Source organism: Falco rusticolus, chromosome 2, assembly GCF_015220075.1.
Source record: "Falco rusticolus isolate bFalRus1 chromosome 2, bFalRus1.pri, whole genome shotgun sequence".
NCBI classification, from domain to species: Eukaryota; Metazoa; Chordata; class Aves; order Falconiformes; family Falconidae; genus Falco; species Falco rusticolus.
In genome coordinates, this window is record NC_051188.1 from 65,287,195 (window position 1) to 65,301,831 (window position 14,637).

The following is a 14,637-nucleotide window of genomic DNA, read 5'->3' on the forward strand; positions in this document are numbered from 1 at the left end:
CACAGCTTACATTACCAGTGCTGTCCTAGAAAGTACCCTGGTCTAAAAAGCTTCCATAAGCTCACCCTGTGCAAATATCGTAACAAAATAAGCAATGCAAAAGCTTATCCAAATATTGGCCTTCTTGAAATAATAAATTACAAAGGGAAAGTTTTTGTATCCTGCAGGAAATAAACAGTAAATCTAATGTTTAAAGTCACTGTCATAAGATGCTTTGGGGTAAGAAGAAAGGGAGACCAGGGTAAACAGAAAAGACCTCAAAGTTAAAAGGCTGTTAAAAGCCTTTCCATCACCATTGGCATTGAAATGTGGCATTAAAGAGGAGCAATATTTTACAAGAGAATGTTCCTGACTGAACAGGCTGTCATGAGGCTTTCTTTGCCTCACATGCACAACCATGTATTATTTCTCTCTCTAAATAAACAGAAAACCAAACCTTGAATGTATTTTCATGTATCCTTCACTATACACAACTACATGCTGGAATGAGTATACATTCTAAGTGTCATTTTCTGACCTGGTATGTGCAGATCTGCAATGCAGACTGAAAAGCCAAGACATTAAACCCAACCCCACCACAAAGCAGTATCTAAGCAGCATTTCCCTTTGCATTTATTTGAGACACAGGTCAGGCATTCATGTCTGTGACCTCCTAAGCAAATACTGTTTTTCAAAAGTGACCTGTAATATATACTGAGAGGAAAAAAAGAAAAAAAATTAACTGATTTACATAGACTTGATATACTCCTGCCTCATTTTAATTTCTTGCTTTGTTATAAGGACTGTTTTCACAACACGTAATACTGTAACAGAAAATAGAATCTGCTTCAAAAGAGGATACATACAAAAAAAGAGGAGTCTTGCTGTGTACCTAAACCTGCGAAGTATCAAACCCTAAATGAAGCTTAAGTGATAGAGTTATCAGCGTTTCCATGGTTTGGAGCAGGGCCTAGAAATCTGGCAAGGACTGTTTTTTCATCTGAGTTGTGCTTGTTGCCATTCCTGTGACAACCTGCCTACATAATTATTTACATCAGTACCTGCAGATACTATTTTCAAGCTGGCTGCACTCCCTGAGGAATCAACAGTTATTTATAGGTTTTTGAAGTTATTTGATACTTGAGATAACCACGCCCCTCTCCTTGTATCAGTGACCCTGACAGTTCACATAGTTTAATTATTTCTGTAGGCAGAATCCTGGCCCTGTTCATTTATGGACACTCGTAATTCACCCTACACACACACAAGCTGCAAATATCACTGAAACCTAAACCACACTAATGAGCAATGCTTCCTTTCTGCAGGGAAGCAACACATCTGTCCTAGAGCCATGGAACCCATAAAACTGCCATGACCCTGTCACAAATACTCCTTTGCCAAGATAATCTCACCTGTACTTCTGAATCAGCATCAACATGCTGGAGTTGAAACCAGGTGTCTCTGTTATGATACTTCTGCAGATCTTCTTTCTGTATAGCTACTTTTCCTAGAAATGAAACAAACCAGAAGCACAGTTTAAGACAAGCTATAGCTCCCCCAAAGTACCTTTCCATCAAAAACAAGTTTTAAAACAATGATTTAAGGACTGTCCTATTCAAGAAAGGTTTCAGAGCAAGAAAAGATTTCTTCAGGGCATACTTCTTTACAAAATACATGATTATTTCTGATGAGCAGCTTTTTCCACTTCATGTTGTGAAAGCCTTTAAAATTCCTAACGTCATACTCACCTAACAGACTGAAGCACTGGGCTCTGTGGAAAAGCTTTTAACTATGCTTACAGTAAAAATATCAGTATTACTTCTTTGACATGACAAACTTGTGGGAGGAAAAGCTCGAAAATTGTTGGAGATAGATATTTGATGCAGATGTCTTTAACAATCCTAAAAAAGTTCCATGCACGGGGTTATTGCTACCAATGTTTTAGAATGAGGCTTTTGACTATGTAGTTTTGGAGAAAGGCAGCAACTAAAGATGTCAAGTTTGAGGCCCTGATGATCCGCGTCCCTCCCTCTTGCAGTTTGCACCACGCAATCCAGAGTCACCCAAGTACTCTGACTCTGCAGAGGGAAACAACAAAACCAAAACAAAACACAACAACAACAACAACAAAAACCCAACCAAGGTAGAGCTTCTCCCCTTCCAAACCCTACCAAATTAGCTGTTCTCGTAGTTATGGCAACAACAGCCAGTTCCATGCTGTGAACTAACATACATGAGTGCTAAGGGCTAATATACATGTAAAGCTGAAACAGGGCTAATGTACATATAAAGCTGAAACATCTATCTTGCCCAGTCTCTCTCAGGCATTATATAAAGAACTCTCTGAGTGGCAATGAAACTTCTTCCAAACATCTTTCTTTGTATATACAAAGCAAAGCATGGCATGCCTGAGAAGCAGCAATCCTCAGAAAAAAACAGTTGAGCTGGGTGGTTCCTCAGGCACTAAGCGAAGCAGCATATTCAAAATGAAAGAATCCAGGACAGTCAGAGACATTCACGAGGCTCAAGGAAGCTGTTTTTTGGCAATGTGGTCTGGTAGAAGACTTTCTCTGCTGGAGTGAGCTGCTCACGTACAGTTTGCAACCACTGCTTTGCTACAGACACACAGACCTTCTTTAACCAAATTCTGCTAGACAAAATACACCGAGGGATGCAGTCTTAGAGGGAGAGATTTCCAAGGCTTCCCAAACCCATGCAGTTTGGTCAGGGGTCAGTAATACAATACCCCAAAGAATGTTAACAGAACACGTTTACAAAAACAGAAAAAAATAATAAAAATCCACACAATGGAAGGCTACAAAAACAGCAAACACAAAGCATTCTCCCTTCTGAAATCTAAAAGCTTACTAAAGTCCCAGAAGTAAGTTATTACACCCCAGTGCTCCCCAAAATTTTTTCCTTTTTAGTGGTTATTGGATGGCTCCATCCAGCCCTCCTGTTTGCTGGGCTGCTCTGAGTACCCTGCTGCAGCTGCTGCTGCATTCTTCTGTCACCCTCGGGCTGCTTTCTGGTGACAGTTTCCAGATGTCCACTCCTAGTTTCTAAACTACTCTGCCATCCTTCCCCAGTATCCACCACGGTTTCTGCTATAGCTTTCCCAGAGCTGCTGACCCATTATTCCCAAGTCTTGCTCATTTTGCCCTCAGCACTCTCCTCCCCCTGCTTGTCTTTAGAGATTACCAGATCCATCTCCTGACAAACATTAAACTAGATGTTAACTAGGCAGATTCATCACCAGGCTCTTTGTTGGATATGCATAGCAAGTGACTTGAAACTTCTTAGAAAAGCAATAACTAAATTACACAAACCTACAAAATAATACAGCAGAAAGGGTAAATAAGACATCTGAACTGCACTGAACTGAGGAGTTAACGCCACCAAGAATCTATGTGATGACGGCTGTGTATTTTCAAAGCTTTTACTCTTCAGCAATGGCAGTTTGTGGGCAACCTCGTTTCTCTAAAACATTTTGAGAAAGGAATAAATTTAAACGCATCATCTTCCAATAATTGCTTTAGACCTCACTCGAAATTGTTTACTTTCACTGTTTGCAATCCTCAGTGTACCCTTTAATCTCTTGCAGAAATCTTCCACCTGATCGCAGTGTAGCATGCACTTCCCAGAGACTGTTGCCTGTAATCAATCTCATTCACAGACGCCTCCCATGCAGGGAACGTCCTTGCAGAAAACTCAAGGACGATTTTACAAACATCTGCACCAGTATGTAGCATAAATAGTGTTATCACTGTGCCCTCTTTCAGTAGGGAGCCCTGCTGCTCTCTGTATCAAGAATGGCAAGATAACCCAGGTGGGTCTGACTGCACAGTCAGTACATAATAGGAGCACAAAGTGTGTGAAGGCAATGGTACATGCCTCCAGGTCCAAGAGGGTTAACACAGCGGTACGACTGTTTTGATTAGGAAACTGTTTGAACAGCACTGTTTGCTCTGCACACAAGCAGGTCTTATTAGTGAGTGAAACTTATTGACTGGGCTGGCTACAATCCAAGGTTTTCACTGCATACCAAGTGATCCACAAAGGAGAAAAATCTACTACGGAAAAAAGCAGGGGCAGAGAGAGAGAGTGGGGAAAAAAAGGCCAACACTTTGGCTAGTCTAAACATATACGAAGGTATATTACTGATAGGGCTGACTGTTTGATCTGCCCTATTAAATAATTCCCTGTGTATAGGAGCACCGTGCACAATTTTGGTTTATAACTCTTCGCCCGCTCAAGCCACATCCATATGCTCACTTGAACCACGCTCATCATCACCACCAGGTTCGCATAAGCCACAGTGCAAGTGTAAGCACAGTCACTATACATAGTCCTCTATACAGCCATTGCTCTGCCACCCGCTGACCTATGTCTGACCCAGCTCAAATACCTTCTAGCCTCACCAGAACTAGGTTAAATCTAGGCCAATAATCACAAGCTGTTGGCACCTGTCATTTGACCTGACGCGACACAATAAGGGCCTGTAATTCTCCTTGAAGATAAACCTGATGCAAGAGGGCGGAAAGGTTTACCCACCACTCATTTACAGGACGCTTTCTCCTTTGCACTTCTTCAGCGCCCTCCCAAACTTGAGCCCATTGTCCTGTGCGCTTTCTCAAGACTTGGGCGGCTGCCAGGCAGCAGTGAGAGCCTCTAAAACTTGCACCTGAGGCACCCAGCCACTCCTGCTGGTTTCCTCAGAGCCGCCCCAGGCTGCAGAGAGTCTGGGTCTCTTTAAGCTTTTAGACACTGTATGGGAGGAGGCAGGAAACAGCAGAGCACGCGGAATGGTACAAGGTGTAATTTCAAAACTTAAGTTACATTTTTACAAGTTAGATTCTCAGCAGCAAGACCAGCAACGATTAAGTAAAAGTATTCTTCTCATCTGAACAATTTCTTTCCAAAGTCTGATATTCACCAGGACCCTGTCATGTTGAGAGAGGGTAGGAAAGCCCCACACGCTCCTACACATTTTTCACACATACGGCAGCAATTTCCCTGTGTCCCCTCAGTTCAGAGTGAACACATCTCCACTGACACATTTAAATCTTAAGCCCTGTGTTCAAAACAAAGATGAGGCATGCCACACCTGGCCTCTTCCTTCTGTGAATCTCTCCTTAGGGAGAAAACAATCTACCAACAACCTATTATTTCAAACACGTGGCCAGCTCACAGATGAATGAGGTTACTACCTAGGGCCCGCATGGTCCTAAGGGTGCAAATTCCACTTCATGATCCCTGGCGTAAACTGATTTAAAAGCCTCCTAATTCCCTCACCCATGCACCCCATCCTCGCAGCAGGCTACACCGAAACTGTTGAGGAAACCAATCCAAAGTAAAAAACACCAAATAATGAGAATAAACATTCTGGGGGAGGAGAAGAGAAGCAGCAGTAAGTTTCAGAGATGATATGTTGAGGGTGCTGGCATTTTTAACATAGATATCATTTCAGCTGACCTGTTTTATGGCTTCCCCACTGAAGCGTCACATTAACACAGCTAGAAGATAGCAGAAGGTCATTTGGGCACACAGACAGAAATACGCAACAGAGATGAGTAGGGATTTCTGGCTTCATGGCTTGCAAAAGTGTCTGTGAAAGCGCTGCACCCTCGGTGCCGGTCCCTCACTGGAGTTTCAAAAGCTCTTCCCAGGCAACTCAAGGGAGCCCATTAGCTTGTCCCTGGACGTGCCTGGGCTCGTTAATTCAGGGACTAACATTTCCATACAAAGACTAGAGTTATCAATTCTCCATCCAGTTACAACTACCTTCTGTCGGGATTACCTGTTGGCGACAAAAGGATTAGGCACTAGTTTGAGGATTATATCTCACCTTTTAATACTCATTTGCCAGTTTGCAGAGTGTTTACCTCACAGCTGAGAGGTGTGAGTATTTATGTCAGATGCTAAATAGTAGAAAATATATTCCTTTACCAAAAATAAACAAGTTAAGACAGCAATAGGGCAGGAGTTTGTACTTTTTTTTAAAAGAGCATGAGGCTCTACCTGAAAAATGATCCAACAGTTATTTTACAGAACCCTAAAACCAGAGCATTTCATGAGCTCTTTTATCTTCTCCTTAGGTTATCTTTATCTTGGAATACTTGCACAGTGAAAACCACAGAACTTTGCATATTTCTGCCAACATCCTCCATTAACACTTACTGCAGTATAATTTATAGCAAAGGGTTAGGTCTGAGTCACATGTTAAAAGGCCCCAAACACCTAATTAATTCAGTATTCTTTCAGCTCTGCGCAGAAACTACTTTGCCTCCTATGTGCTGCAATACTAGGCAGTAAGATAACCTGAAAGCTAGTTCTGAAGTTGTTTCATGCTAGTACAATAAGTGCACTATCGATGAATTCATTTGAAATAATGGATATGAAGGTGCACAAGGAGAGTCACTAATAGCTGGAAAGACTAAAGGCAAATCAGAATCAATTTTAATCAATGTTTTAGGCTGTGAAAGCCTCATGAAACTTCAATTACCTAAAAATCTCCAACCAAGAAGCACTGCTGCTATTCCAGATGACCCGGATTTTTTTAATTATCCGTATGAAAGGTTATTTGACAACAAATAGAAGTACAGCAACTTTGCAAGACAAAAAGGGCTAGATGCCTGCCTTTTGTTCAAGAACAGCACAAATTCACTCATACCTCCTGTAACATGGAAACTTGAGGATTAGAAAGAAAAGGATGAGAATTAGGGGCAACATAAGACTTCAGAGCCTTAGAAGCAGGAGAATGACTCCCTCCCAGCTCCTGTACAGTGCACCATGAAGCACAAGCACTACTAGATCATATGCTACCATGGGGAAGAATTAGTGATGTTAATGGCAGCACACTTCCAGCACAGCGGAGGTGCATCCTATGCAGAGTACTGATGTGTACTATGTTCGTGACCCCAGATTTGTTTGTTTTTTGAGTAACTAGTCCAAATATACAAAGAATGTAACTTAAAAAATCCATTTTCCCCCTTTGTGGAATTTATCTTGGATAATAAAGCAGAGAAAAGAAGGCTGCGTAAAAGACATAGCTTCTGTCCTTAAAGGAAGCAAGCTGCAGCATTGCATGGACTACCCTCTATTAGGATGGTTTTTCTGGCCACATTCCTAAAGATCTCACCTGGCTTACTTTGCAATTTCTACTCTCCGTTCCTGTTACAAAAAAAATAAAACAAACAAACAAACAAACAAACCCCACAACCCTACCCAACCACACCTCTGGTACCAATTCTCTGCCAGCTGCTCCCTGGGCCCTTAAAATGTCCGATCCATCTGAGAAAGGTGGTATAGCCAGTGGCTGTTTGCAATGGGAGAGCAGTCCTAAAAGCTAGACTTGCAGCCACTGTTATCTGCCCTACAGTAGGCAACAAGACCCTGCAAGCACACCTGCACGGAACAACCACCTCCATCTCCTCCATCACCAGCCCCTTCGAGGCACTGCCACCAGAAGCCACCGCTATTGCATCTTCTTCACAGTCCCAGTCTTTGCTTAGTTCAAACGAGGCATAAACCAGAGACTGCTTAACATCTGCTAGAGCTGAGGTAAGTCAAGTACTGCAGAAAATACAGAAAGCCCAGGTGAAACAATAGCCGTCAGAGGTATGCTGGGAGGATGGATCTATGGCAATATTCCAAATACAGATAGTATTAACACTGTCATTTGGTAAGGAGTAGTGTTGCATGAAAGGACAGTCTCAGTTCTAGTGCATTATGCGCAGTAGTTTTTTAATAATATGTGTACTTGTAGGAGGAAAAAGGAAAAAATAGGTATTTTTTGAAAGCTCAAATTTGTTTCCCTACTTTTGTGACCATCTGTTATGTTAAAAAGATATTTTAAGTGCATCCTAATAATTTATTCTATGCAGGAAGTATTTATTTTAGGCTTTCTACACAACTGTAGAGAATCTTCTCAGGATAATTCTAGTTTATAGCTTCTTGAGACTTGTCATTGTGGGACAGAGTCATCTGTTTCCTTTATTTCACTAGTAGCTATATTTATACCATACCGAGTAGCTATTATTCCCATGTCATGCAACAGTGCATCACAGAAACAGTAAACCAAGTTGTGACTGCTGCCTAAGCCATGGTTGGGGTGGAGGAAACAGAGGAACACAAAATCTTCACCTCTGCTTTACTATGTATTGGAAGATCTTTCCTCCACCATAGCAAGAAACATAGTTTAACAGGGATGACTCTTTTTCAATTTTTCTTTTAAACCAATAAAATAATCAAAAGGTGATGCTTCCGCTACATTTGGCAAGAGTTACCTAATAACAGTAGATGGTTTGCTTGGATGTTTGGTAATAAATGGTGGCAACTCTACAAACACACCTCCTCAGCTTTGGAAGTAGTCATTAACAAAGGTGCCGTCAGCTCACACATGCAAGCTTCAAACAACTTTCAATTCCAGGGTGTTTTCATTCTGTGAGTGTCCCTGAGCTATGATTTGGTTTCATCTACTTCAGTCCAGAGCAGCTAAATTTAACTACCTCCAAACGCAAATTCGTTTTATTGCCTTACTTTGCTTCAGCTCATCTAATATTAAGACGGAAGACAGTTACAACCTGCCAGCATACAATGGCCACAAGAATTCCAGTTTGTTGTACAACACACCTAATAACCTCTATGAAGGTGACTTACAGCAGTTAAGTTATACTACATGTAATTAACAGAATCACTAGCTAGTCTTCTCCCCACTGGCTTTCTGCTCCTTCATTGAAGAGCTCAGGCATTTCGTATCTGTGCTTTATTCAGTACCATTCCTTCTCCATCAGCATGGCAACCGAACCTCCTCCTCAGTCAAGAGTACACAGACTTACAGAGGAAAGTTCTTACTCCCCAGTGCAGAATGGGTACAAGATTTGATATAGTGAATTTACTTTTTCCCCCTCAGAACTTCACAGGGGTTGCATTTTGTTCAGGTTCCTGCTTAACGCAGGTGTTAGCAAGTCAGTTATATGCATCTGTTACCAAAACAAATGAAGTCCTGGGGTACAAAAACCCAACGTGATTTGTGATTTAAGTAGAAGATAAACGACTGTGTATACCTGAAAGGCATATAATGTTAACTATTCTCTCAGTGCAGTGTTAAATTACTTGGTGTGGCACATTTCCTCTGTTTTTTAACTGATCTGTATGTTCAAGGTCACAACCTGGCAGCCTGAACTGTTCATCACACACCTAGGAGAATGCCAGCTCAGGGCATATTGTGGAGATAGTTTTCTTCACTAAATCTAGCTCAATTATTTAAGGGTGAGAAAAGCCTTCTGCCCCACTGAACTGGCGCAGTTTGCCTCATTCAACATCCCTAAAAATCTGAAAACTAAATATCAAAACATAAACATTAAAGAACATATATTGACATTTGCCTTATTTAGCAGCACTACTATCCTAACATTTCTTCTACTGCATCCAGCCTGAAGTATCTTTTTTCCCATTACTACTGGAGGGGTACCAAATGACAGTTTTTCAAGTTAACTCCATATCCTCAATGTTTTTCCTCACAGTAACAACTAGATAGAAACAGCTATCCCATGTGTTATACAGACACGTGTTCCATCAAATTGGCCTTCAACTCCTGTTTGATCACTTGGAAACAAACCAACAAATCTAATTTTAAATAGAATTTACCATTACTTTCAGTAGTACATTTTCTACTCAAAGCATCTCAATATACTATATAAATCAGTATATAAAATCTAGTCAGTAACAGTCAAGACACACAATACCAATTAAACAACTTAAGAAGAGTTTATTTTCACAGCAACTGTGTATTTGCTACCTTTTATCTAAAAAAGGCAAAACACATTTCAGATCCACTGAGCTCTGCATTTTCTTCATTATGTTTGCATTTCAACCAGCATCCAAGACTCTTCCAAGACACAATTATTCAAGAGTTTTTTTCTGTTTAGCTAACAAAATCCTAGATGACTTAGCAAATTGTGATTAGGAAAATGCAAATGTAATAAACAAACATGCAGACTCAAAGATATCTTTATCTGCACAATCCTCCCATCCTGTATGCCAAAATACTACAGCATGTTCCAAAACGTATCTACATGTGTTCCAGTTTCTGAATTTGTTTGGTTCTCCTCGGAAGTTTCTGTCAGAGGTTTCAGGGGGTTCTTGTTTTTCATTTTCTCACCCCCACTGCTTCCGCTTTTAGTGGCTTGACGTTCTCATCTGTCATATACTAAGTTGCATTTCAGATGTTAAAAGAATTTACCATCAGAAACTTGTATTTCGTATTTGAATAAATAAAGGCATGCCTACCCTGATCTCCAGTTACCCTGGAAATCAGGATTACAGCACAAAGAGAAAGTTCTAGCAATACTAAACAGTGATTCAAAAGTAATTCTGCTAGCCAACAATCTTCAAGAAATAGCTACTTGCCACATTCTCACCATTTTGACACAGATGCACTCTGTTCTCTCTCTGTCTCGAAACCCCCTCAAAACCAGCCAAACAAACAATGAAAACAGATGTCTTAAACATACCAGATCACACAGGAAACACAGGCAAATTCACAAGCTCAGTAACATCTGAACTTAAAATTCGTCTCCCTGGATGGAAGACACAACCCCCAACATCCTTCCCTGAGAAAGTTCATTGCTGGATGAGCATGGGTAACCACATTTTCTTCAGCAGGAGTGTCTTATGATGACATCATATAACAAGCAATCTCTGTAACGCAAACAAAGGGCCCCTATTTGCACAATTCGGTGGTTCAGTGGAAAAGAGCTTATTCTAGCACTACTCTGACCAAACTTCTTCAGTAGGGACCTCTTCCAAACCTCCTTTGCTCAAGCCTCTTAAAGAACAGGTCTCTCAAGACCAAGCTGAAGATACACATAGAACAACTATTCCTTGTAAATACTACTGAATTTGTTCCAATGAAAGAGCTCCCTTTCTCAAAGAAACTCCAGTGCTGCTGCTGACTCCTGTTCAATAGGAACTAATGGAAACAACCACATGCAGTTACTTCAGAGCACTGTTCTCTTCTCAGAACGCTGTCCTATTACTAACTCTGTAAGTTCTGCTTGCATCAAAGTGACAGTTAATTCTGGATTTTTTTTTCTTCTCTCCATTGCTATTTATCACACTTCCACACCTTTGAAACACTCTTCAAAATATGCCTCTGATAAGGATGGAAGGGAACAGAGGAGGAAAAGGGAAAAACTCAAGACTACAACAGCTAATATGCACTGTAAAATCTCAACATAGACAGGTAACACTGGAGGTTCTGCCTTTTAGTGCTACATCAGTATAGTAACACGAGCCTGCCTACCTGTGGATTCTGCAATACATGCAAAAGCCAATGTTGCTTTTTCCTGAGGAGGTAGGGAAAAATAGAAACCTGATCAAACACTCAAGCATCCAAATAAAAGTCTCTTCATATCTTCTGCAAATCCTTCTTTTCACAAACTTCTCCCAGTACCTTTAAGACAAGATTACTCTAGCAGCTCCTGAAGAATTCCCCTCCAATGTCACACCTTGATTATTAAAACAGGAACTTGGGAAACATGGAATTTGCACTTCTTTATACGCAGTTTCATGAGTCTGGCTTGTGTTAAGTGTTCAGACACCCGTGTTTCAAAAGGGGGAGTAAAGCCCTGAGCAAGACAAATCCCAGTCCATGGCCTGTTCATGGGTCACTGCAGCTGCACAAAACTGGTGCCACACAGGAGATCAGATGAGGCAATTTCAACAATGAAAAACTCATCAGTTGAAAGAAAGGAGGTATTACTTTCATGTTACAAGGGGAAACTAGAGATCAGAGAGACCAAAAAGTTTCCAAAAGCTCACTCAAAAATCAGAAACTGATCCCTTCCTCCCCCCCAGGATGCTAGATTGCTAGATGCTGTACAAACGCAAGCTCAGTTAGGGACATAAAGAGAACGGCAATCCAGTTTCCTAGCTCACATGTAAAATGTAACACAGTAATGAAAGAAGTCACTTCAAAGCAAGCTAGTCACTGCACGATAAACTACTGTAAAGATACATACAAAGAGATCTGCACCACCACCCCACCACTTTAAAATAATGCATTTTATTACAGCACCACACAAACTGTTGCTCAACATCAGGCAACTTCCTCACTACAAGCTCTGCAAGACCTCATTGATAACTACAGTCACATTATAGTGAATTTAGAAGAATGGTAGTCATACGTGACTTCTTCCAAAAGTAAGAGATTAAAAACTGAAAAAATCCCAACAGTTAAAACGACTTAAAGTGGAAACTGTTCCCCCTTCAAGGGAACTACGCTTTTACAAGATTTTTATCCCTGAAGAGATAAATGGAGTGTCATGCAATTTGCTGCAGCTGAAATGCATAGCAAACAGTATCTGCAGAAGCAGAGGTCCTGCCCACATATAACAGGCACTGGAAGTTTTACAGAGCTGTTCTGTAAGCAACAGCTTGCTCTAATACTCTATAAAATTCTGTCACTATTGTACCATGGATACCTGTGACCAGTAGCTCTTACTCTGCATGTCATTAAGGCAGTCATTATTTAATAATACTGCATATGTGTAAGTGTAATGAGCCCTGGAAAAGGCCTTGCATTTAGAAGAAAAAAAAATATGCAGCAACAAATGATATTGCCAACATTTAGACAATGCTTTATTGCCTATTTCAGTTAAACTGCAATCTGCATTTACTATCATAACAGACAGCATTTATTTCCCAGACTTTTTTTGATATATGTAATACTGAAGGCATTTTTGTCCCTTAACAAAAAAGACAACACTGAGCAGTACTTGATTACCACTGTCATTGTCAGTCCTATCATGAGCCCAACTTGTAAGACTACATACGATCTAACAGTTAAAATCCAAGAGCAGTAAGCTGTAAAGAAAATAATTTATGAACACATACCTATAATGGAATCCCTTCGAAAAACATCTCTGTCAAAAATATAAAATGACAGATGGCGAAAGGTCCGAGGAATTTCACAGTAAAAGTCTTCTCCATAGAAGGGGCTGGGTAAACAAAAAAAAAAAACAACATACATAAACAAAAATACACACCAAAAAAAAAAAAAAAAAAGAAAGAAAGAAATTAAAAAATTAGTGTTGGTATCCTGGAAGAGCCAGTGCATTTATACTTCACACCCAGAACATCGCTGTAGACCATGATGGTCTTTCCCACCCATGAATGTGCACCTTTAAGCACTGTTCCACTTTGACTCTCCCCAACTACCTTTCAATGCCCACAGAACAACATTTCTTAATGTGCAAAAAACAGATATTTCTTGTTATCTGGAAGACAAGAATCCCTAAACAAAGAGGGCAGAGACTACATTATTTGTTAACATACAATGTCCTGAAAGGCAGAGAAAGGCCCCTACTGCCACACTATGCTTACAATAGACCATTACAAAAGAAAATACAAAACCATACACACAAACAGGATAAGCAAAATACAGCATGGTTAATGGCTTTTAAAAAAAAAAAAAAAAAAAAAAAGTTTTTTTTTTTTTAAATTAAAACGCCTACAGGCACTGCCTCTTTCCTCATCCCCTGCAAAGTTTTTTACCTAAAGTCAGATTCAGTCAACTGATGGTAACTAAGCCTTGGAGCTGGCACGATGCTTGTTACCTGACAGCACTGCCTATCTATTTTTGCATATTGGAATTGTATAGAATAAGTTATTTTACAGTAAGACCAGGTTTAAAAAAAAATAAATACTATCTCAGCATGAAAAGTTCTTTAGAGACTTAAGAGACTGTCTTTGGATCCTACCAATTTAAATGGGGGGAATAATCTCAGACACTTAATAGCAACCCTTTCAGCTTCTCTCTATCCAATTATATGGTTAAGGATTTATTCCTAAGAACCATAAGCATATATCAACATCATTTATTCACTAACAGGTCTACCATTTGACTTGGAATCAAAAATCTGTGTAAGCCATGCTTCAGTAGATCTAAATGAGTAGATGCAATTTGAGTCATATGGACAAATACAGCAAGCACTGCAGATGTAGACTTAAAAATAAATCTAATTTCAACAGGCCGAAAGCCAGCAGGTTTTTTTCTTCTCTTTTTAAACACAGACCTCCTTATTGTCTTGGCTAAACCCAAAAAATGGAGACATGCTGGAGCTTTAATCATTATTAAGGGATTTTTATGTCAGAAAATTAGATACCCAAAGGTTATTAATAGTTCCTTGCATTAACCTTAAATTTTTCAGCATTTTTTCAACAGAGGTCATTCTGTTGGCTTTTTTCAGGATATTTTACATCACCATACACTTTTGCTAGTATTTCTGCCTACAGTAAAAATACGTTCCCCCAGAATTACCACATTCCTTCAAGAACTAGCTGACAAGTCTCACTTAAAACACACAAGCACTGCAAATTATCTATGCACTCTGTGTTTGAAGGGAATATGCCACATTGATTTCACGAAGCCCAGAGACATCATTCAATATTCAGTAAGAACATTATTTAAGTCACTACTCCATAAGCCACACGGAAGAACACACACTGGATAAACAAAGCCCAAGGCGTAGCCCAAGGCATGACCCACGGCTTAAACTTCCACCACTGAAACAGTTTCCCATTCCTTGAAATAAATGCATCCAGCCATCAGTTATGGCAACCAAGGTGAGCCCCACTCAGTCATCCCTACTG

At 40.2% G+C, this 14,637-nt stretch overlaps 1 protein-coding gene across 4 annotated transcripts in view; it reads right to left on the reverse strand.

Moving 5' to 3' along the window:
• Positions 1-14,637, reverse strand: part of RASA3 (RAS p21 protein activator 3) — a 134,717-nt gene that overhangs the window by 69,580 nt on the left and 50,500 nt on the right. For all 4 annotated transcript variants that reach the window (XR_005102601.1, XR_005102602.1, XM_037377159.1 and 1 more), the window contains exons 3-4: positions 12,880-12,983; positions 1,392-1,486 (exon numbers count right to left, since the gene is read on the reverse strand). Coding sequence is in view for 2 of the 4 variants with exons in the window: in XM_037377159.1 (XP_037233056.1) it covers positions 1,392-1,486; positions 12,880-12,983 (199 nt within the window). In the remaining 2 variants the exon portion in view is untranslated. The remainder of the gene's footprint in view (positions 1-1,391; positions 1,487-12,879; positions 12,984-14,637) is intronic.